Source organism: Bos taurus, chromosome 8 (assembly GCF_002263795.3).
Source record: "Bos taurus isolate L1 Dominette 01449 registration number 42190680 breed Hereford chromosome 8, ARS-UCD2.0, whole genome shotgun sequence".
Classification (NCBI taxonomy): Eukaryota; Metazoa; Chordata; class Mammalia; order Artiodactyla; family Bovidae; genus Bos; species Bos taurus.
The window spans coordinates 83,675,134-83,698,579 of record NC_037335.1 but is presented as its reverse complement, the minus strand read 5'-3'; the positions used below and the strand labels follow the sequence as shown (position 1 = coordinate 83,698,579).

At 39.1% G+C, this 23,446-nt stretch overlaps 1 protein-coding gene across 2 annotated transcripts in view; it reads left to right on the top strand.

The window, feature by feature from the left end:
• The window catches only part of LOC132345990 (protein FAM240B-like), a 49,079-nt gene that overhangs the window by 23,358 nt on the left and 2,275 nt on the right, over positions 1 to 23,446 (top strand). Inside the window, exon 2 of one of the 2 annotated variants that reach the window (XM_059889507.1) lies at positions 16,810 to 16,955. In XM_059889507.1, coding sequence (XP_059745490.1) covers positions 16,810 to 16,955 — 146 coding nt within the window. Of the gene's footprint in view, positions 1 to 16,809; positions 16,956 to 19,041; positions 19,220 to 23,446 lie in introns of those variants that run through there. The other variant, XR_009495645.1, reaches the window with a different exon arrangement.

Sequence of the window (23,446 nt, the reverse complement as noted above, 5' to 3'; positions counted from 1 at the left end):
TCATCTTTAAGGTACAGTGTGTTCAGCTCTGTGTTGTCAGGTGTGGGAACAGCTTCCCTCTGGAGCTGGGAGTTGAGTCCCAATTCTTATACATGTGTTCTTTTTTGGCCTCTTGGACTCATTTTTTTCACCCTCTTCTGTACCAGTTTGGAAACAGAATTAGGCCAACAGAGTTTTTCTGTCTCTGATTTCTACGTGTCAGTTATGCATGAATTTCAAGTTAAAGAGTGTGAGAAAGCAAAAATTAGCTTTTTATCTGACTGAGCAAGGCTTTCTTAAGATTAAATAAAATACAGAATACATCTCATGTTGATTAATGGATAACTTAGTCCCAATGAAACATTGATTGTGAGTGCCAGAAGCACAGAGGCTTCTCAGAAAGCTGAAGGTCAGGAGAATTAATCTTTAGTTGGCTTTTTCACTTGACTAAATTACCTGGAACTTGGGTAATTAAACTGTAGAAGTTTTTTTTGTTTTAGTTTATATAATTCACCACTGCCTTGCCTCTCATTAGATGACATAAGTGCTTGAGCCTCAAACAAAATCAAAGTTCAATAAATGTTATTTGATTAAACTGATGTTTATTTAAAGGAAGTTCCAGTACTCTTTCAGTATAAGTTATTTAGCAAATTTACCAGTTTCCAAAGGAACTGTGACTTTCCCAAATTGGTATTGAGTTGCTGCAAATAAAACTAATTATTTTAATAGATATAAACTTTAGTAAAAAGTACTTTGCTGTGGAGAGGAAGAGGAACAGAACTGCTTATTTGGCAAAGAATAGTCCCCTTTTGCTATAGTGCCTTTTTGTCTAATCATTGATATTTTCCCTTCACATATGTGCAAAGCAAACAGATATCCTCATTTGGAAGATATAAACTGAAATACAAAGCTCATATGATGCTGAAAGTACAGATTATTCCCTTGAACTTAATACTAATGGATTTCCCTGACTATTAGAGCTAGAGGGGAAGCTTGGTGAATGTCTAAACCAAATAGCTCAATTCACAGATGAGGTGACTGAAGTAAAATGTCCTTGCCAAAATCTAAAAGGAGATTCTGTAAGCAAAGTGAATGAAACTCACAAATAAAAAGCATTTAAATATGTATTTAAGAAATGAATATGTTAATCATAATACAGTTGGGATAACTAGAGACCGCATATCATCAAAAGAAAATAGGAAAAATAGAAAGCAATAATTGGCCATTTAGATTATCTACCTACTGTGAGAACTCTGAACATTTTTTAAAATTATCTCAAAATATGTATCTTTCTGATTAGCACAAGAATGCAATTAAACTTGTTGAAATTTATGTTTGTTTAAATGATGAGCTCTTTTTATGTTTGAACACAATTGATTTGAAATACATACTGGCTTTTTCTAAGTATATAAACATTCCAACACTCACATAACTGCAGAACAATATGGAATTATACTTTCTGCATTTAATAATTCATAGCCTTTGACCTGTAATTATACTTCTAGGAGTTTATGCTCCATATATAAACTTGTGAACAAAATGAATAATTCATTCTACAATTTTTTTGTAATAGATCCAAATAGGAATTAACTTAATGTCCATCCATATGCTGCTGCTGCTGCTGCTGCTGCTAAGTCACTAAGAGTACTGGAGTGGGTTGCCATTGCCTTCTCCAGTCCATCCATATAAGCATGCTTAAATAAATTATAGCAAATCCATTAAAAATGCTGACTATAAAAACAGTACAGGCTGGAAAGGAAATAATTTTTAGAGTGAAAAATGAAAAATGGAGGACAGTGTATTTAGTACAGTTCTACCTGTGAAAAAACATGCACACATGTGGTTTCATAAAAATGGAAATATACATTAGACATCATTCACAGTGGATATCTTTGAAAAGTATATCTGGCAGCAGCAAGGAAAGAGAAGACTTTCAGTATTATATCCTTTTAGTGCCTTTTGAAATGGTTTGCTGTGTACTACCATATTTTCATATTCTTCAAGGAGCATCTTTGCTAATACTGCAAAATTTCGAAACTTGTTGATCTAAGTATTTGGGGGATTTTCTGACAAGAAATACTGAATAAATTATGGCATGCCATACTTTTCATATGTATCCCCAAATATATGGATGGTCAGAAGAAAGGGAAAAAAATTTAAACAGACCTACAATACTCAGAGAGAAAAAGGAGAGCAAATGTTTCCTTAAGTCTCCATATTTTGGTTTCAAGTGTGTTATCTCCATCAATATCACCACTAAGTGTGCCAAATGTGTTTATTCTCCTCGTCATCCCTGCTCATTGTTTTCTCCTCACACTCCAATCTTCCTGACTTTTTCTGTTTAGACACAGCTGCCTCTCTTACATCTCTTGATTTTCGAATGAATTATGTTTTATTAATCACAATGATCCAGTTTATTTAGAAACCATCATCTATGGTGCAAAAATGTGAGTTAACAACCATCATGATTTTTATTCTCCCTCAACAGAGCCATAAAGATGATTAAGGAGGTTTGTTCCAGATATTCCATTTTCTAAAAGGAAAAAAATGTTTCTGGACACAACTACATTGAGAACTCAGACTCTGGTTGAGATCAGACTCTAATGCCCACTCTTTTAAAGAAGATGCACAGTTCATATTCTGTTCAGAACAAAGTAACATTGATTACTGACAGTCAAATAGCCAATGGGCTAGAATTTGCTGGGGTGGGGTTGGCGACGATGGGGGAGAACAATATTTTAGTCAGATTTTATATTTTAGCTATCTTACAACTTACCTTTAAAGCTTTTTCAAAGAATATAAAATTTGCTAGAGGAGCTATCACTTTTAACTCAAAATTCATTGGAGAATTTTGGCTTACCAGATGAGTGATATCATCATGAGGAAATCACAGGCATTCTGCCCATTGGACAGGTAAGTTTATGATGCACTGAGTGAAGCGTGCTGTATTAAGCAAGGTACTTGGCCTACAGCGTTTAGAGTACAGTTAATGGGACAAGGGAATGGAGGTGGGACCTGGCTCTTGGTCCCAACTCAGCCAGGCATAAGAGGTTCTCTGTGCTTCAGTGGAGTTGGGCAAATGCAGACCCAGGGTTTCTCTGTGATGGGCACGATGGGCTTTATAGCTCCCCAGTTCCCTTTCAACCCCAATTAGATGACTAGACATCAATGGAACAGCAGTCTAGATGTGGCCAATGTAAACCTACTGTGGTTATCAATGATCACAAAGGTGCAGGAGGCCAAATTGTTTGCTTTCGCTTTGCAGTTTTTAATTTTAACTCTACATGTGCTGAGTGTACATTTCTCCCTAGAGAAGGGAACGGCAACCCACTCTAGTATTCTTGCCTTGAGAATTCCGTGGACAGAGATGCCTGGGGTCTATAGTCCATGGGGTTGCAAAGAGTCAGATACAGCTAAGTGACTCAAACACTAAGGCATAGCTACATAGCCCATGGAGAACTCCATGGTTTTTCCCATTAGACCATGTAGAACTCAAAAACTGGTGACTGAAGAGCCAAATCTGGCCAACAGACATGTTCAGATATTTACACAATGCTTAAAATGTCTTAAATTGACTATCAACATTTTAAAATAAGGAGATTACATATTTTTAAAACTTAGAGTTTTCAGCTTCACTTGAAAAGCTTTTGGCAGCACTGGGACCAGGCACTGCTGGCAAAAGTCAGTTAGAGCTAAGTGACAGTATCTCCTTTAAATGGGCCATGTATTCTAGAATTTGTTACAGAGCTGTCTAAACAAACTGGGACCTGCAGGCTTCTGAGTCTGTAGCCCTTGATTTGTAGGCAATCAGCATTTGCTGTTGTTGTTGTTTAGTCACTAAGTTACATTCAACTCTTTGCAGCCCCCATGGACTGCAGCACGCCAGGCTCCTCTGTCCTCCACTATCTCCCAGAATTTGCTCAAATTCATGTCTGTTGAGTCAGTGATGCTATCTAACCATCTCTTCCTCTGCTGCCCTCTTCTCCTTTTGCCTTCAGTTTCCCCAGCATCAGGGTCTTTTCCCTCATTCACAATCAGTATTACAAATATAAATAGACAACCCAGGATTTTATCAAGCACCACTGTAGTCGGGTGCTGAATGCTTATCACAGCAGTTTTTTCAATGGTAAACTTACTAATCTTGCAAAAGTATATATTGTTCCATTTTACAGATGAAAAAACAGACTTGGTTCAAGTAACTTGCCCAAGTGGAATGTAGAGATGTCCTAATTCGTAGTTCAGGGTTCTTTCCATGACAGGTTAGGCTGTGCTCTTGAAGGGGTTAATTCTAAACTCATTGAAAATGCTCCTCTGAGAGAGAATGACCCATAATTCACAACTGTCAATAGTGTCAGGAAAGTTCATCTGCTTAATATAAAGCCCTTTTTAGATTTTTATTTTGAAACCATTTTAGATTTAGACAAAGTTGTGAATCTGTCACCCAGTTTTCTCTAATATTAACATCTTACATAATCAGGTACAGTTACCAAAACTATATAATAAAAATTGGTACAATAAAATTAACTGCAGATTTTGTTTTGATTCCTCCAATTTTTCCACTAATGTTTTTTTTCCTGTTTCAGGATCCAATCCAAAACACTACATTGTATTCATGTAATTTAGATGAGATATATGTATATATGTGTGTGTGTGTAAATACATATCCTTAGTTTCCTCCAGTCTGTGACAGTTTTTCAGTCTTTTCTTGTCTTTTGTGACCTTAACATTTTTAATGGGAAGTGCTCAGGTATTTTGTAGAGTGTTCCTGAATTTGATTTGTCTGCAGTTTTCTTGTAACTAGACAGGCAGAACTTTCTGGAGTTAAGGAAAGTATACCACAGAGATGATGTGCCCCTCTGTCTTTATATAAGAGGACAAGTGATATCAACACTGCTTATTACTAGGGATGTGAACCTTGTTCATATGGTTAAGGGTGCTATTTATTTCTCTACTGTAAATTTACTATTTTCTCCTCAGTCACCAAGTCATCCGAAACTCAAGAGTAGTGGAATTCAGCTTCAATCTCGGGTTGGGAGTGAGTAATCAACAATTTATGGTCATAAGTTAAAATTACCACAATAATTACTAAATTTTTGGAGAGGTTTTTTGAGGCTATACAAATACCCTGTTTCTTCTTAGAGTTTCCTCCACTAATTTTATCATTCATCAAAGGATTCCACCTGAGGCAGCTATGTGGTATTCTTACGGTGATATTTCAATTCCCCTCATTCCTTCTACATTTATTCATTGGAATTCTTCTAAAAGGGATGATTTTCCCTTATATCCCATTTGTTTATTTCACTAATTTATATGAGGTTCATCCTTTGGGTTATAACTAATATCATGTTATTTATTTTGTTGCTCAAATTGTTCCCAGTTTTGGATATTGGGAGCTCTTTCAAGTTGGTCTCCCATCTTTCTGCAATTCCCTTCACTTTTTAAAAGACTTTTCTTACTTTTTGGCATTACAAAATGCTCAATAGCAGGGATTTTAATAGGTAACATGTGTCCAAGGTTTATTTGCCAGAGGTCAGTGCTCTGCATACGAAGTTGGCAAGGCAGTGTGGTAAATGTGAGAGAAGCAAGGTGAGTAAGTGAAAGTCGCTCAGTCGTGTCCGACTCTTTGAGACCCCAGTGGCAATTTTTCTCTTGAAAGAAAGAGAACAGTAATTTTTAGTTTTTTAACATCTTATTTGGAAAAAAAAAGTCAAGATTGTGAAATGTTACAAGAATAGTTTTGATCTAGTTACCAAGCCTCCCAGTCTAAGCCCACAGAGACACAGGAATTCTCAGGATTGAGAGCATAGGTTGGACCTAGGTGAGTCCAACCAATGCCCTTGCAGAGAATAATTATATTCTCTGATGACAGAAACTAAGTAGTCTTTATTTTTTCTATGGTAGGTGAACTTTTCCCTAAATGAGTGAGGAAAGTGGTTCAAATTGTGGGAGGTGATGAGAGGACTTTTGGATCAGACAGCATAGGTTCAATGCTCAGCACCAGTGTTTACTGGTTCTGTGATTTGAACAAAAACTTAAACCTTCTGAACCTGTTTTTTTGCCTGATAACAGGAAATAAGATCTACTTCCTAGGGCTATTTATATAATTAAATGAGATAATTTTCCAGATCTCATTAGCAACTGCAACGCATGATTCATCACCTGCTGCTACTTCTGTGTGATGTCAAAATCTGATGAATGAACAGACCAGGGACCATGAAATCCACAGGTCAGGGGTAGATTCATGACTTTCCCCATTGTTAACTCTGTGGCTGGGGGTAAGTCACTAAACTTCTTAGACTTACTTTCTTATCCACAAATACAGAAATAATAAAACCTACCACAATATTTTGGGGGTTAAATGAGACAACATTTGGTACTGTACTTGATGCAGATGGATAATCTGAATATAGGTGAAAATGATGAGTATGTTTTCCCATGAGCCAGTTATTATGTTAAGTATTTTAGATCTAATCTCATTTAATTCTCAGAACAATCTTTTTTGGTATGAGAACTTTAAGTTTTAGAACGGTTGTAGAAATTTCCCAGGGTTATATGGACTCAAGGCCACTTCTGTATTTAATGAACTACTTGCCTAATAATTATTGGTATTCCTCCTGCATGACTTACTGTCATTCCAATTAATTCAGATAAGTCCAGGAGGAAACAAGAGGACCGACTTTTTATGAGCACATTCAATACAAGTGTTATTTTCTTATTAGTCTTCTCTTACTTAAAATCGTTAGCTATCTCAGAATTCACTTGTACCGTCCCAGGCAGCCTTTTATTTCACCTATGCCTATTCTTAAGACCCAAATATCATCAGTTCAGCTCAGCTGCTCAGTTGTGTTTGACTCTTTGCGACCCCATGGACTGCAGCACACTAGGCCTCTCTGTCCATCACCAACTCCATCGAGTCAGTGATGCCATCCAACCATCTCATCCTCTGTCGTCCCCTTCTCCTCCCACCTTCAATCTTTCCCAACATCAGGGTCTTTTCAAATGAGTCAGCTCTTTGCATCAGGTGGCCAAAGTATTGGAATTCAGCTTCAGCATCAGTCCTTTCAATGAATATTCAGGACTGATCTCCTTTAGGATGGACTGGTTGGATCTCCTTGCAGTCCAAGGGACTCTCAAGGGTCTTCTCCAACACCACAGTTCAAAAGCATCAATTCTTCAGTGCTCAGCTTTCTTTGTAGTCCAACTCTCACATCCATACATGACTACTGGAAAAACCATAGCCTTGACTAGACGGACCTTTGTTGGCAAAGTAATGTCTCTACTTTTTAATACGCTATCTAGGTTGGTCATAACTTTTTTCCCAAGGAGCAAGTGTCTTTTAATTTCATGGCTGAAGTCACCACCTGCAGTGATTTTGGAGCCCAGAAAAATAAAGTCAGCCACTGTTTCCACTGTTTCCCCATCTATTTGCCATGAAGTGATGGGACCACATGCCATGATCTTAGCTTTCGGAATGTTGAGTTTTAAGCCAACTTTTTCACTCTCCTCTTTCACTTTCAAGAGGCTCTTTAGTTCTTCTCCACTTTCTACCATAAGGGTGGTGTCATCTGCATATCTGAGGTTATTTATATTTCTCCTGGCAATCTTGATTCCAGCTTGTGCTTCACCCATGATGTACTCTGCATATAAGTCAAATAAGCAGGGTGACAATATAAAGCCTTGGTGTACTCCTTTCTCTATTTGGAACCAGTCTGTTGTTTCACGTCCAGTTCCAACTGTTGCTTCCTGACCTGCACACAGATTTCTCAAGAGGCAGGTCAGGTGGTCTGGTATTCCCATCTCTTTCAGAATTTTCCACAGTTTATTATGATTCACACAGTCAGAGGCTTTGGCATAGTCAATAAAACAAAAGTAGATGTTTTTCTGGAACTCTCTTGCTTTTTAATTTCCAATACCAATGCATTTTATTCTATTGTTTATGTTAAAGAGGAGAATTATTTCTCTTTATCCATGTTTTTATCAACACTTGGAAAATGAAAAGATCAATACAGTAAACCTGATATATATTTTTAAAGGTTGGGAATCACTTATTCCTAAGAGTTTCTTATAAAAAAAATAACTCTTATGTGAACATTTCCAGTTAGCTCAGTGGGTAAAGAATCTGCCTGCAATACAGGAGATGAGAGTTCAATCCCTGGATCAGGAAGATTCCCTGGAGGAGGAAATAGCAACCCCTCTTATAGACAGAGGAGCCCAGGGGGGCTGCAGTCCATGGGGTCACAGCGTCAGATATGGCTGAGCACAGCACAACATGGCCATGATAGCTATTTATATTTGCTGCTCCTGATTTTCGAGCCATTGGGGGTGGGGGGAAACATAGCTATCTAGGTGTCAAGAAAAAGTAATTGTCTTATATTCTCCTCTGTCCATGGGATTTTCCAGGCAATAGTACTGGAGTGGATTGCCATTTCCTTCTCCAGGGGATCTTTCCGACCCAGGGATCAAACCCAGGTCTCCCACATTGTAGACAGACGCTTAACCGTCTGAGCCACCAGGGAAGTCCTCTAGGTGTCAAGAAAAAGTAATTGTCTTATATCCTTAGAGAATCTCAGGATTGTTGTTGTTTTATTACTAGGTTCTATCTGAGTGTTTTGTGACTCCATAAACTGTACCCTGCCAGGCTCTGTCCTTGGAATTTCCCAGGCAAGAATATTGAAATGAGTTGCCATTTTCTTATCCGGTGAGTCTTCCCAACCCAGGGATCAAACCCACGTCTCCTGCATTAGCAGGCAGATTCTTTACCACTGAGCCACCAGGGAAACCCTAATACTGGGAATTTTAAAAGACTTTAAGAGCACACACATAGATTCATCTAAAGGGTCTATTCCTCTCTAATCTGCGTACACCACAGGATGAAAGTAGCAAGTTGAAATATAAAAGGGATGAGGGTAAAGACCTAAACTTGGGTTTATTAAAAAAAAATCAATTTCACAAGAACATAATGGAAACAACTGAGTTTGAAAATTTTCTCAGTAAAAGATAAGATCTTAATCTCAAAGATCTTTCAAAATGACTCAGGAGTTTTCAGCTACCTGATGAGTTTATGTGTCTGGACATTGCTTAGCATTTTTTATCCCTGTAACTATATAAGCAACACTGATCTGTCCCATAGTAGACTACAGTGGTTTTCCCTTCTTCCTGACTCCACTCAAAGAACAACTTAGGAAAGTAATGCTTTTTCAGTCTCATTGGAGCCCCTACAGGGGCAGCACTACAGATGTAGTTGATGAGACATGTGAGGATGTAGAGAAAGTAACTATCAGTGCTTAGGTTTCCCATTAGCACTCCTAGGGAAAGCTGGACACCTTTAATTTTATGTCCCCTGACTCATTTTGATATTTTCCTAAAAAATGTTTTCCTAGAGTTACCGTTAATTCTGTTTCTTGAGGCTAAAAATGAAAAGAGCTACTACCATGCTGCTTATAGCACAGTATATGATGCAATAGATGTAAAACAAGTAAAAATAAAGGAGTACAAGTGGCATAGTTCATCTAAAATAAAATATATTTCCTTGAATGTATATTCTTACATGCTATCATGATCCTAAATGCTGAAGTTCACATTTTCCAGCAGTTTCTAGCAAAACAAGCAGATTATGAAGTAATACGGGAGGATTGAGTCCAAACTTTGGCAGCGTAGCAACTGTCAGCTTTAGTAAGACAATCACTTCTTAAACATATTGGACATTATTTAGTGAATGGGATTACAAAATCTGACCACAGGGATCCCCAAATATAGTATCCTACATGATGTGAAGGTGAAACATAACCAAGAACTTTTGCTTAAGTGTTCTCTGTACATTGTCCAGCTCTGGGCCTTGAACAAACACGGAAGCATCTTATCCCTTAAGTATGAGGCTTTCCAGTTCTGACAGCTCATCAACAGAGATAAATAAACCTTAAATAATCCGAGCCAAGAAAGAGTAAAACATTTAATACCATTTATAAAGTAAAAGGTGCTCAGTCACTCAGCCGTGTACAACTCTTTGCAACCCCATGGACTGAGGCTGCCAGAACTCCTCTGTCCATGGCGTTTCCCCCAGGCAAGAATACTGGAGTGGGTTGCCATTTCCGACTCCAGGGGTTCTTCCTGACTCAGGGATTGAACTTGTGTCTCCTGCATTGGCAGGAGGATTCTTTACCACAGAGCCGCCTGGGAATCCCTAAAGTGAAGATGATAAGAGCTTATTTAGGTGATGGTTCAAATTCATTAACATTTTTTGATCTTTTACCAGGGATGAGACAATAGACTGTGAGCTCCCTGAGGGCAGGCACGTGTTGTGTTGGTAGATGAATGTTTGGGGAATGAATGGCAGTGTATTAGGTGATTTCCTCTACATTACCACAACTAATCTCTAGTTTGTGGATAATGAAACTGGCTCAGAGCAGCCGAAGGAGTTATTGCCCAAAGTTACAGCAGTAACAACAGCTCTCTGTCCTCCTTTTAGCTCCTTGGCCATCCTCTAGGTGTGGTGAATGGGGCCAGAACCAAATTTGTGTTTGGTAGGCCACTGTACCTGTATGTTATCTAGTAAGTGAGGTGAGGGTTGGTGGGAAGTTTCAACCCCGTTGCTGCTGGGATGACAGCAAGAGCCACTCTGGCCAATGAGGATGGTGTTTGCACATTCAGATTTGGAGGCAGGAAAGTGGCTGCTCAGAGAGACTGGCAGGAAGAAGGGAGACAAAATGAAATAGTACAGGATGCCCTGCAGAGAGAGGCTGTGGAGGGGGTTTTGAGAAAAGGAAGAGAGATGTAAAGCTAAAGTCTTAGATAGAGAATACATCCCTTAAGAGAAACAACTAGGGAGCCGTCAGACAGCACGCAGTTGAAAACCCTCATTTCTTCAGCAAGCACAGTGTTCACCTCCATCTTGAATGTGATGTCTTGAAGCAGAGCATGTGCTCTGCAAATGGCCGTGTCTTTCCTGCTTCCTGTTGCTCAAGTCTAGTGGCTTCACTCCCCTAGGAGTAAAGGGAGCCTGGCTTGACCCCTGAGAATATCTGAGTTTGACCCTTTTTCAAGTCCTCCCAAATGTCACAGCCTCAGAAGTGCTTTCTGAAACAAAGGGAACAGGAAGCAGTGCTAGCATGCATCAGAGTCTTCAGAGCCTGCTGCTTGAATTCCCAAAGGCTCACCCTGACTTAATTTATTCCTTGGATGTGTAGCTATCACCCTGCTTTCAGCTGTTTCTCTTAACCTAACTCTTAATTACACAACTGAAATGTTTTTTGAAATAAATCTTCAAATTGCACCTTTTTTGCACCAAACTGCGCCTTTTTTTCTGAATGGAATGAATGTGAAATGACATGATGATGTGAGCAGTCTATGTTCCTGCATAGGCCTCTTTTTAAAAAATAAAAATCTCTTTAGAAAAAAATATTCTAAATATCAAGAAAAGAAGTTAGTGAACAAACTATCCTTTTTGTGAATACCAGATACCTAATATAAACTTGAAATTTTGGGGGACATTTTGTAATAAAAGAATGTGTGGATAAATCTTGCATTACTTTTTGTCAACTTTAGTTGCAAGTCTGCATTAACACTTTCCTCCCAGGTAAAAGCAAGTGGTATTTTCTTATCTGTGTTTATAGAGGCAGAAATCACATCAAGAAAGTGAGAGGCCTTAGATAGTATGAACTAAATTCATAGGAAACCTAATTGCACACATTCTATACTCTAATTCTATGAATGAAAATTTGATATGATATATACTTGTTAAAATCTGATATATACTTTTATTAACAACTCTTTTAATGTCAAATGACCAGGAATTTATCAGAAATATGTGCATTAAATCCTATAGCCAAGGACAGAAAACAAATGGGAAATACACCCTTATAAAACAGAACATGCTCCCATCAGGCTGCAGGATGGGCCTTGCTCTACTCTTAAGACTCAGGGTCAGAGAGAATCTGGAGAGACTCTAGGGTATAGTACCTTCCCTCATGCTCCTGGCACAGTTTTGTCTGAGTCATTTGTGACTACAGACATGACCAGATGACTAGAAGATGGGTCTAGGAGAAAAAATAGGAGTGGATTTGGAAAAAAACTTTATGGAATACTTAAAGCTGCCTTCAGTTCCAGAAAAATCAAGCTTCTTTCTACTTTAAGACATTTATACATCCCTCTAAGTGGGAAGGTCTTGCCACCTCTCTGGTACAGTGAGAGTGTTAGTCACTCAGTCGTGTCTGACTCTGTGTGACCCCATGGACTGAAGCCTGCCAAGCTCTTCTGTCCATGGGATTCTCCAGGCAAGAATACTGGAGTGGGTTGCCATTCTCTTCTCCAGGGGATCTTCCTGACCCAGGGATCAAACCCAGGTCTGCTGCATTGCAGGCAGATTCTTTACCCTCTGAGTCACCAGGGGAGCCTCTGACTGGGACAGGTGTCAGTCTATTATTATAAATATAAATAAAATATTCTTAATTATTCTGTATTTAAATATTATGTTTTATTAATAAATTGCATATTCTATAATATTAAATATTATAATTATATAAGTCTATATTATAAAATTATAATTATTCTATATTATTGCACTCATCTGACATGCTAGTAAAGTAATGCTCAAAATTCTCCAAGCCAGGCTTCAGCAATATGTGAACCGTGAACTTCCTGATGTTCAAGCTGGTTTTAGAAAAGGCAGAGGAACCAGAGATCAAATTGTCAACATCCACTGGATCATGGAAAAAGCAAGAGAGTTCCAGGAAAACATCTATTTCTGCTTTATTGACTATGCCAAAGCCTTTGACTGTGTGGATCACAATAAACTGTGGGAAATTCTGAAAGAGATGGGAATACAAGACCACCTGACCTGCCTCTTGAGAAATCTGTATGCAGGTCAGGAAGCAACAGTTAGAACTGGACATGGAACAACAGACTGGTTCCAAATAGGAAAAGGAGTACGTCAAGGCTGTATATTGTCACCCTGCTTATTTAACTTCTATGCAGAGTACATCATGAGAAACGCTGGACTGGAAGAAGCACAAGCTGGAATCAAGATTGCCGGGAGAAATATCAATAACCTCAGATATGCTGTTGACACCACCCTTATGGCAGAAAGTGAAGAGGAACTAAAAAGCCTCTTGATGAAAGTGAAAGTGGAGAGTGAAAAAGTTGGCTTAAAGCTCAACATTCAGAAAACGAAGATCATGGCATCCAGTCCCATCACTTCATGGGAAATAGATGGGGAAACAGTTGGAAACAGTGTCAGACTTTATTTTTCTGGGGGCTCCAAAATCACTGCAGATGGTGACTGCAGCCATGAAATTAAAAGACACTTACTCCTTGGAAGGAAAGTTATGTCCAACCTAGATAGCATATTCAAAAGCAGAGACATTACTTTGTCAACAAAGGTCCATCTAGTCAAGGCTATGGTTTTTCCTGTGGTCATGTATGGATGTAAGAGTTGGACTGTGAAGAAGGCTGAGCGCCGAAGAATTGATGCTTTTGAACTGTGGTGTTGGAGAAGACTCTTGAGAGTCCCTTGGACTGCAAGGAGATCCAACCAGTCCATTCTGAAGGAGATCAGCCCTGGGAGTTCTTTGGAAGGAATGATGCTAAAGCTGAAACTCCAGTACTTTGGCCACCTCATGCGAAGAGTTGACTCATTGGAAAATACTCTGATGCTGGGAGGATTTGGGGGCAGGAGGAGAAGGGGACGACAGGATGAGATGGCTGGATGGCATCACTGACTCGATGGACATGAGTCTGAGTGAACTCCGGGAGTTGGTGATGGACAGGGAGCCTGGTGTGCTGCGATTCATGGGGTCACAAACAATCGGACACGACTGAGCAACTGAACTCAACTGAACTGAACTGAACTGATAAATGCTATATAATAAATGGATTACTTATTCCCTGAAACTTTTTCTAAACTTCTCTCTCACTCTCAATCCTCTGGGCTGCCCACCTAGGCAATTCAGCTTGCATGGGATCACTGGCACTCTGTAGTGAGGGAGTGAAGGTCAAGGTCCTTTCTAATCTCCAGCTGGAGACACAGCTTTTCTGAGTAGGCACTCACCAGTAAGTAGAAAAGGATTTGTTTTACAGTCTTTGCATCTACTTGCCCCCAAAACCCACTAAGATGAAAAATGAGCAATGTTTAGGTAAAAAGTAAATGTTTTTTAGTATTAAACATGTATACTTTCATGGGACACACACACATATGCTACATGAACTTGCTCTGGATATGCTCAGATCCAAAATAGTCAACATTTCTTGTGATGAGGATTAATAGAAATAGAGGGTATACACTTTTAAGATGGACAGACCAAGATCTAAATTTCTGCTCTTTCAGTTATGTTCAGTTATGAGGCTATAGGCAAATTCTGTCTCTCAGCTTCTCCATCTGAACCATGAGTTCAGAATTGATTCTGAACTCATGGTTCAGAAGGAAAAACTTAGAGAGTTTAAGACTTTTATACATCCCTCTGCTGAACTGTTGTGAGGATCAAATAAGACAATGTTTAAGAAATGCCTATTATATACGATATGCTCAATAAATGGTAGTTGTTCAGTCGCTCAGTCCTGTCCAACTTTTTGCGACCCCATGGACTGCAGCATGCCAGGATTCCCTGTCTTTCACCATCTCCCAGATCTTGCTCAAACTCATGTCCATTGAGTCAGTGATGCCATTCACCATCTCATCCTCTGTTGTCCCCTTCTCCTCCCGCCTTCAATCTTTCCCAGTATCAGGGTCTTTTCTAAATGAGTTGGCTCTTCGCATCAGTTGGCCAAAGTATTGAAGCTTCAGCTTCAGCATTAGTCCTTCCAATGAATATTCAGTGTTGATTTCCTTTAGGACTGACTGGTTTGATCTTGCAGTCCAAGGGACTCTCAAGAGTCTTCTCCAACACCACAGTTCAAAAGCATCAATTCTTTGGCACTCAGCCTTCTTCATGGTTGTACTCTCATACATGATTACTGAAAAACCCATAGCTTTGACTATATGGACCTTTGTTGGCAAAGTAATGTCTCTGCTTTTTAATATCTTTAATATCTGCTTTTTAATATTTTTAATTAATGTCTGTGCTGTTTAGGTTGGTCATAGGTTTTCTTCCAAGGAGCATACGTCTTTTAATTTCATGGTTGCAGTCACCATGAGCAGTGATTTTAGAACCCAAGAAAATAAAGTCGGTCACTGTTTCCATTGTTTTTCCATCTCTTTGCCATGAAGTGATGGGACCGGATGCCATGATCTTAGTTTTTTTAATGTTGAGCTTTAAACCAGCTTTTTCACTCTCCTCTTTCACCTTCATCAAGAGGCTCTTTAGTTCCTCTTCAATTTCTGCCATAAGGGTGGTATCATCTGCATATCTGTGGTTATTAATATTTCTCCCAGCAATCTTGATTTCAGCTTGTGCTTCATCCAGCCCAGCATTTCACATGATGTGCTCTGCATATATGTTAAATACGCAGGGTGACAATATATGCCTTGACGTACTCCTTTCCCAATTTTGAACCAATCTGTTGTTCCATGTCTGATTCTAACTTTTGCTTCTTGACTTGCATACAGGTTTCACAGGAGGCAGATAAGGTGGTCTGGTATTCTGATCTCTTTAAGAATTTTTCACAGTTCGTTGTGATCCACACAGTCAAAGGCTTTAGCATAGTTAATGAAGCGGAAGTAGGTGTTTTCCTGAAATTCTCTTGCTTTTTCTATGATCCAACAGATGTTGGCAATTTGATCTCTGGGTTCCCTTGTCTTTTCTAAATACAGCTTGAACTGAAAGTTCTCAGTTTGTATACTATTGAAATCTAGCTTGGAGAATTTTGAACACTACCTTGCTATTGTATGTGAAATGAGTACAATTTTGTGGTAATTTGAACATTATTTAGTATTGTCCTTCTTTGGGATTGGAATGAAAACTGACTTTTTCCAGTCTGGTGGCCACTGCTGAGTTTTCCAAATTTGTGGCATGTTGAGTGCAGCACTTTAACAGCATCATCTTTTAGGATTTGAAATAGCTCAGCTGGAATTCCATCACTTTTACTAGCTTTGTTCATGGTAATGCTTCCTAAAGCCCACTTGATTTCACATCCCACAATGTCTGGCTCTAGGTGAGTGATTACACTATGGTGATTATCTGGGTCATTAAGAACCTTTTTGGTATAGTTCTGTGTTTTCGTGCCAACTCTTCTTAATCTCTCCTGCTTCTGTTAGGTCCTTACCATTCTGTGCTTTATTGTGACCATCTTTGCATGAAGTGTTCCTTTGATATCTGTAAATGGTAGATGTTATTTTTCTTCTGTGAGGAAGGATGGAAAGAGCATAACATTTGTTGGGTGCCTGCTATTTGCCATGCATTGCATCTAGAGCTTTGCACATACCATCTCAATCTACACACACATACACACACACAGAGAGTTGGGAAATAACTGTTAAAGGATAATTTTTTAAGTTAAAATCATGACTCTCACAAATATAAGATGAACTAGTATCAAATTTTTTACTTTATTTAATGACAAAATTAGTAAGATACTAAAACTGATTTAAGGGGAATTAAAAAAACCCCACATATTTAGGCAACCAGGGCTTTGCTGGTGGACCAGATGGTAAAGAATCTGCCTGCCGTGCAGGAGACCTGAGTTCTATCCCTGGGTTGGGAAGATCCCCTGGAGAAGGGAATGGCTACCCAGTCCAGTATTCTTGCCTGGATAATTCCATGGGCAGAGGAGACTGGAGGGCTATAGTACATGGGGTCACAAAATCTGTAAATAGCAGTGTATGGATTCAAACATCTTTCATCATTCCAAAATTAGAGTGGCTTTATTTGAAGTACTTGGATTTGTTTTTCTTTTTATTTTTAGAGGATGAACAATCAATACATTCGTCGAGAAGTCTTCTGCTGTGAAACCTGTCATGAGCTCAAAAGCTTCTGGGAGAAGGAAATTAGCAAACAGACCTGTTACCGGGAACTGGAGGAAGATCGTCAAGGAAGGAGTGCCCTGAGAAAGTATGTGAATTGTTTCTTCACTGTTTTTCAAGGGAGATTTCCCCAGAAATATACCAGATGTGAAGATGGAGAAGCTGAATTATTTTCATTACCCACTGTGCTAATTATGCAAATGTTGGAAGCGATATTGTTAGGTCAGTGCAGCCAGAAATCAAAAGGAGAACAAGGCTTAGAAGGAAGGTTTTTATTATATTCACAGCTTTCAGTGAGAGTATCGCTGCATGCCATGCAGTGCCACAGGGGAAGCACCAGGTTTTGGCCAGGAGACAGAAGATGAAAGCAAGGGGAAAGTCTAAGCCAGAGCGTTTATTGGCATTTCCAAGGAAAAGACAAGTCAAGGCAGAGTAAACAGCTTAGGATTGGCTAGTTTGAATAATGCCCAGGGGTTTTGGGATTTATGGGTGGTCTCTAGTTGTCTGGAGCTTGTCCTGGCCCTGGGATGGTATAGGGCAGAAGAAAAATGACTTTATGTATGATAGAGAGATAAGGAGGTGGTAGGGGCCACAGACTCAGGATTGGTTGGCATGCAAAAGAAAGGGCTAGCCTTGGGAAAGGCAGCCTTTCTGTGGCCATTAAGCTTTCTAAGATGTCAAAATATCATAAAATATAAAAAATTACAGACATGATTTATTCTTCTACTCATGCCACCATCTATATCAGGATTTCTCAACTTTTTAGCACTACTGACATTTAGGGCCTTATAATTCTTTGTTAGTGGAGTGGCTGTCCTGTGCTTTGTAAGAAGTGTAGCAGTATCCCTCAAAACATTAGATGCTGGTAGGATTCCCATCCCCCAGGTGACAACCAAAATTATCTCCCAACACTGCCAAATGTCCCCTGGAGGACAGAGTTGCCCCTGATTGAGAATAAATGATATAGATATGAACAAGCTTTTTTTGGTATAAACAAAATTGAGTTTCTGTTATTTATATCTTAATGAACTGAAAAAAATCTGTTCCTCACCCTGCCTCTGTTGCAATCCCCAGAACACAAGGTTACACTGAATTTCAGAGTTAGATCAACAGATGTGTAAAAGTATGAAAGATCCCACCTCTGAGATCCTACATATTAAGATCTACATATTAAGGATGGGGAGGATAATGTGATCTTCCCTTCACTGGCAGTTGAACTTGTTCTAGCTAAAAGAGTCTGCTGAGAGGGGAACATTTATTTATGTGAGAAGACGTGTCACATGTGTCAACATTGCTCTGACTAAAATGGCCAGCACTTGCCCTCATGTGTGTAGTACCTTGGAGCAGACGAATCAGCTCAACTTTTCAGGGACTGTCTGGGTTCTCCATTACTGAAATGGGAATAGCCCAGCCAAGCTGTCTGTTTGCTAAGATGCTTATTCACAAGTGTGATGGCATCTGTGTTCTGAGGGAGAACGAGGCATGTGCCTCCATGTTTCTGAGTATACTGAACTAAAAACACATATAATTCACATGTATTGTGTTGTACCAACATTAACTTCTTAAAACCCTTCTTCAGCTCCCAGTACCCAGAGAAATCAAAACAAAATGTCAGAATATTTGTTTATATATTGCTAATGTAACCATACATTTTGAAACTTTGTCCTAGAATAATTATTTTCCAGCGTACACTTGACCAGACCAATGAATAGCATAAACACTTGGGTTCCTATTTCAGCCCCCTGGGTTATGACTTTCCAAAATGCACATATGTAGGTGACAAACAAACACATAACACTAACACTATAAAAAAATTTTTACCCTCCATTTTAAAAAGTGGCAAATTCAAGCCACTGTGCAATCAAGAAATGTTCTAAATGAACGGTAGAAGACAAACATCTAAAAAAAAAAAAAAATCTCACAAATTTTCACCCATGCTAGAGCCAATAATGCCTTCTGTTCCCCAGCTGAGCTAACCAGCAAGACCTTGTACCAAATCTGGGTAGAGTGGAAACAGGCATTTTACCATGGACATGCTTATTAGCACACGCCTATGGTTCACTGATGGGGAGGAATGCAGCCAGAGCTGCAGAAATCCAATTACCCTGGCAACACATGTGAGTTGAAGAGGTCCTGGCGATGAGATCACAAGGCAAAAAGTGGGTGGTCTCAGAACTAGAAATTCTCTTACTCTCTCTGAGTCTGGCTAGAAAGAAGCAACACAGCGGGTGTCAGTCCCCTGGAGAAGTAGAAAACGGGTTTGAAATAACTGTTGAGAGAACAATCTGAGAGAAGTCAAGCGTACTATGGGAATAATGAACAAATCTCCTAGTGTGCTGGGACAGTCCAGGTGTATGTATATCATTTTGTTAGCATCATGTATTATGTTCCCTTTTATTTTCCAAAGAATCTCAATTTAGATGATAACTTACATGAACATCTAAGTCTAAATAACCAGGCTGAAACTATATTTGAGTAACTGTATAATACTTATATGAAAAAAATAATGTTTTAATGCAATAAGTATGACCTTCAAAATTCTTCTTCAGAATTTAGCTGAACTCACAATGTCAATATACATTGAATCTGGTTGACTTGTGTGACAAGAGGGGTTTATTAGTCCTCACCCCAAGACCATTCACCTTCCTCAGTTTTGATTCCTGCTTATCAGTTATGTCAACTCTGCTGTGTTCTGTTCTTCCTATCCAATCATTTCTTCCTTCCCCACCCCACCCCCCAGCCCCTGCTTTATTTTCCATAGGTAATTCCTTCAATTATGCTTCTTGGAGGACCCAAACTGACACATTTATTTGGGCCTAGCAAGCACGTGATAGAAAAACACTAATTATGTGCCCAACTGATCTCTGATTCTTAGGATTCTGGTTTAAGATTCACCACCCCCCTCACCAAATCCTGCTTTCTAGTCAAAACCCATACTAATCAAGCAGAATTTGTATTCCCAGATATTAATTACAACTCCTCCACAAATCAGATGAATCTAGAACAATAAATAGTAAGTATTATTTGGTCTCCATTTGAAAAGGGAGGTCACTATTTCTAGGCTTAAGGGAAAAAAAGTTCTCTTCAAGCTTTAATGTCTGTTTTACTACTCTTCTACTGTATCTGACTCTGTATACCAATTTTTAAGTATTATCTTTTTCATATTGACCTTTCTTACTACAGACTAAAAGGTCCATATACACACTTCCATTCACCAAATTACTGAGAGCACAAAGATAGAGAAGCAGCACAGTAATGAAAGATAGTGACCAGAAAGGGGCAGTTAACAGTATAAATACTCATAAAACAGGATTTAATGGGGATTTAGGTGGATAGTGGCATCTATCATCCATCTGGTAATATACAGTGATATAGCTATTATAAAAAAGTGAATAAAAGTGTCATAAACCCCAGATTCCTAAATTCTGTTCCTATAATAAATTAATCATTCCAAATGTGTTCATTTGGGTCCTCCAAGAAGCAGAGGGCAAGATGAAGTTAGATGAGTATGAGATTTATTGGGGGAAGCTCCTGTGAAAGAAAAATGGGAAGCAAGTTATGGTGTGCTGGTAAATATTTAACAACTACTTCTCTGTGGAGTATATATATATATATATACACTCAACATTCAGAAAACTAAGATCATGGCATCTGGTCCCATCACTTCATGGCAAATAGATGGGGAAACAATGGAAACAGTGACAGACTTTATTTTTTGGGGCTCCAAAATCACTGCAGATGGTGACTGCAGACATGAAATTAAAAGACACTTGCTCCTTGGAAGAAAAGTTACGACCAACCTAGACAGCATATTAAAAAGCAGAGACATCACTTTGCCAACAAAGGTCCATCTAGTCAAAGCTTTGGTTTTTCCAGTAGTCATGTATGGATATGAGAGTTAGACTATGAAGAAAGGTGAGCACTGAAGAATTGATGCTTTTGAATCGTGGTGTTGGAGAAGATTCTTGAGAGTCCCTTGGACAACAAGGAGATCCAATCAGTCCATCCTAAAGGAAATCAGTCCTGAATATTCATTGGAAGAACTGATGCTGAAGCTGAAACTCCAATACTTTGGCCACCCGATGGGAAGAACTGACTCATTTGAAAAGACCCTGATGCTGGGAATGATTGAAGGCAGGAGGAGAAGGGGACAACAGAGGATGAGATGGTTCGATGGCATCACTGACTCAATGGACATGAGTTTGAGTAAGCTTCAGGAGTTGGTAATGGACAGGGAAGCCTGGCGTGCTGCAGTTATGGGGTCACAAAGAGTTGGACATGACTGAGCGACTGAACTGAACTGAACTGAACTGATATATATACACATATATGTACATAAGTTTATTATAAATTTTACTGATATAAAGATGTGTAACACAAATCTTTACAAATCATAAGAAAATGTACAATGCTTTTTATTACACATTTCATATAGCCAATGGATTCTCATAGCATCTTTCTATTGGCTTTTGCTAACCTTTGTGTCGATAGTCCACCTGTGATTGCAATTCAGCTATGATTTGATGAAATCAGACAAACAATAAATGCTTAATATTTTCAGCTTTGTGGGTTATATGCTCTTGTGTTGCAACTATCCTATTCTACCACTGTGTGAAAGTAGTCACAGACAGTATGTCAACAAATGGGCAGGGCTATATTCTGATAAAAGTTTGCCAAAAACAGGCAGTTGGCCAGCTGGATCTCTGAGCAACACATTTTCACGCTCGCCACACAAAGGAAAAGTTAAAGCCCCTTCAATTAATGATGAACCTGCATGATACTGGGGCTTCGCAGGTGGCACAGTGGTAAAGAATCTGCTTGCCAATGCAGAAGATGCCGGAGACACAGTTTCAATCCCTGGGTTGGGGAGATCCCTTTGATAAGCAAATGGCAACCCTCTCCAGGGGATCTTCCTGATCCAGAAATCGAACTGGGGTCTCCTGCATTGCAGGTGGATTCTTTACCAACTGAGTTACCAGGGAAGTCCATGTGTAAAGTACGTGCCCACTAATGGAAAAGCATCAGTTACAAGTTTTATCTCCCCTTTCAAACTGGAAAATTATATCTTTGTGTCATTCATTCTATTTAAAGCTGAAGCAGAATGAGAATGATAACCAATGTCTTTACAGTATTCAATTCTCTCAATATTTCAACTTTCCATCCTTGGTTGCTAATGTGCTTAAGCAACAACTACCACCAAACAACAGGCCAACATTTCAAATTCTTTGCATTCTCTCTTGAGCCCATAATTGAGCAGACTTTTAAGTAAGAAGTTTCCTGGAGACAGTTTGGTAATAGATGCCTAGAGCTTTCACAATATTTATACCCTCAGACTTCCCTGGTGGTCCAATGGTTAAGAATCTCCCTGCCGATGCAGGGGACCATGGGTTCGATCCCTGGCCTGGGAAGATTTCACATGCCTAAGGGCAACTAAAGCCCATATGCCACAACTACTGAGCCCACAGCCTACAACTATGGAAGCCTGCACACCTTAGAGTCCATGCTCTGCAACAAGAGAGACCACTGCAGTGAGAAGCCCATGCACTGGGACTAGAGAGTAGCCCCTCCTAGACACAGCTAGAGAAAGCCTGAGTGCAGCAATGAAGACCCAGTGCAGTCGAAAATAAAAATAAATTAAAAAAAATTACACCCTCTCGTTATTCACCGCTGGGAATCTCTTCAATGAAAGTAGACTAGTATATAGAAAGAGTATTACATATTATCGTATTCATTTTAGGGTTACTTATAAGACTGAAAAGTAAAGCTGAATCCAAGTTTTCTGTATTCTTTATTATATATTCTAATTTATCCATAATAATCATGCGCTGCTTTAGCATTGTTATGAGTTGTGCCTCCCACCCTGAAAATTTGTATGTGGAAGTCCTAACCCCCAGTCCTACCTCAGAACATGACTGTATTTGGAGATAGTGCCTTTAGAAAAGATGAGAGTTAAAATGAGACCTTTTATGATAGGTCTCAGTCCAATCTAACTGTTGTCCTGATTAGAAGAGGAGGTTTGATACACAAAGGGACACCAAGAAGGTAAAAACACAGAGAAAAGGATGGATTAAGGAGGCCACCTGCACACAAAGGAAAGAGGCCTTGGGAGAAATCAAACCTGCTGGCACCTCCATCTCAAGCTCCCATCCTCTAAAACTATGAGACAATAAATGTCTGTTGTTTAAGCCAACCAGTCTGTATTATTTTTTTTATGGCTGCCCTCATAAATGAATAAAAGCATTTATCCAACTTAAGAAACTAACCAAGTATATACCTTGGAAAACCAGTGTCCTCAGTTAGGCTCCTTGACATGCTCTCCAGAGAAAATAGCCATCAACAATTTCTCATATATGTCTCCCCAAAACTTTAGTTTTAATAAGCAAATAAATATGTGTGCTATATTTCTATACAAAATGGGACCTATACAATCTTCACTCTTCTGCAACTTCCTTTTTTAACTTACTCTTGGAAGTTTTTCTATATTAACATTTTCAGTTCTTTAATGTTTTCTACTGTAATGATGTGACAATTTAACCAATCACCTTGAAGGACGTTAAGGTTGTTTTTCATATGGGGACT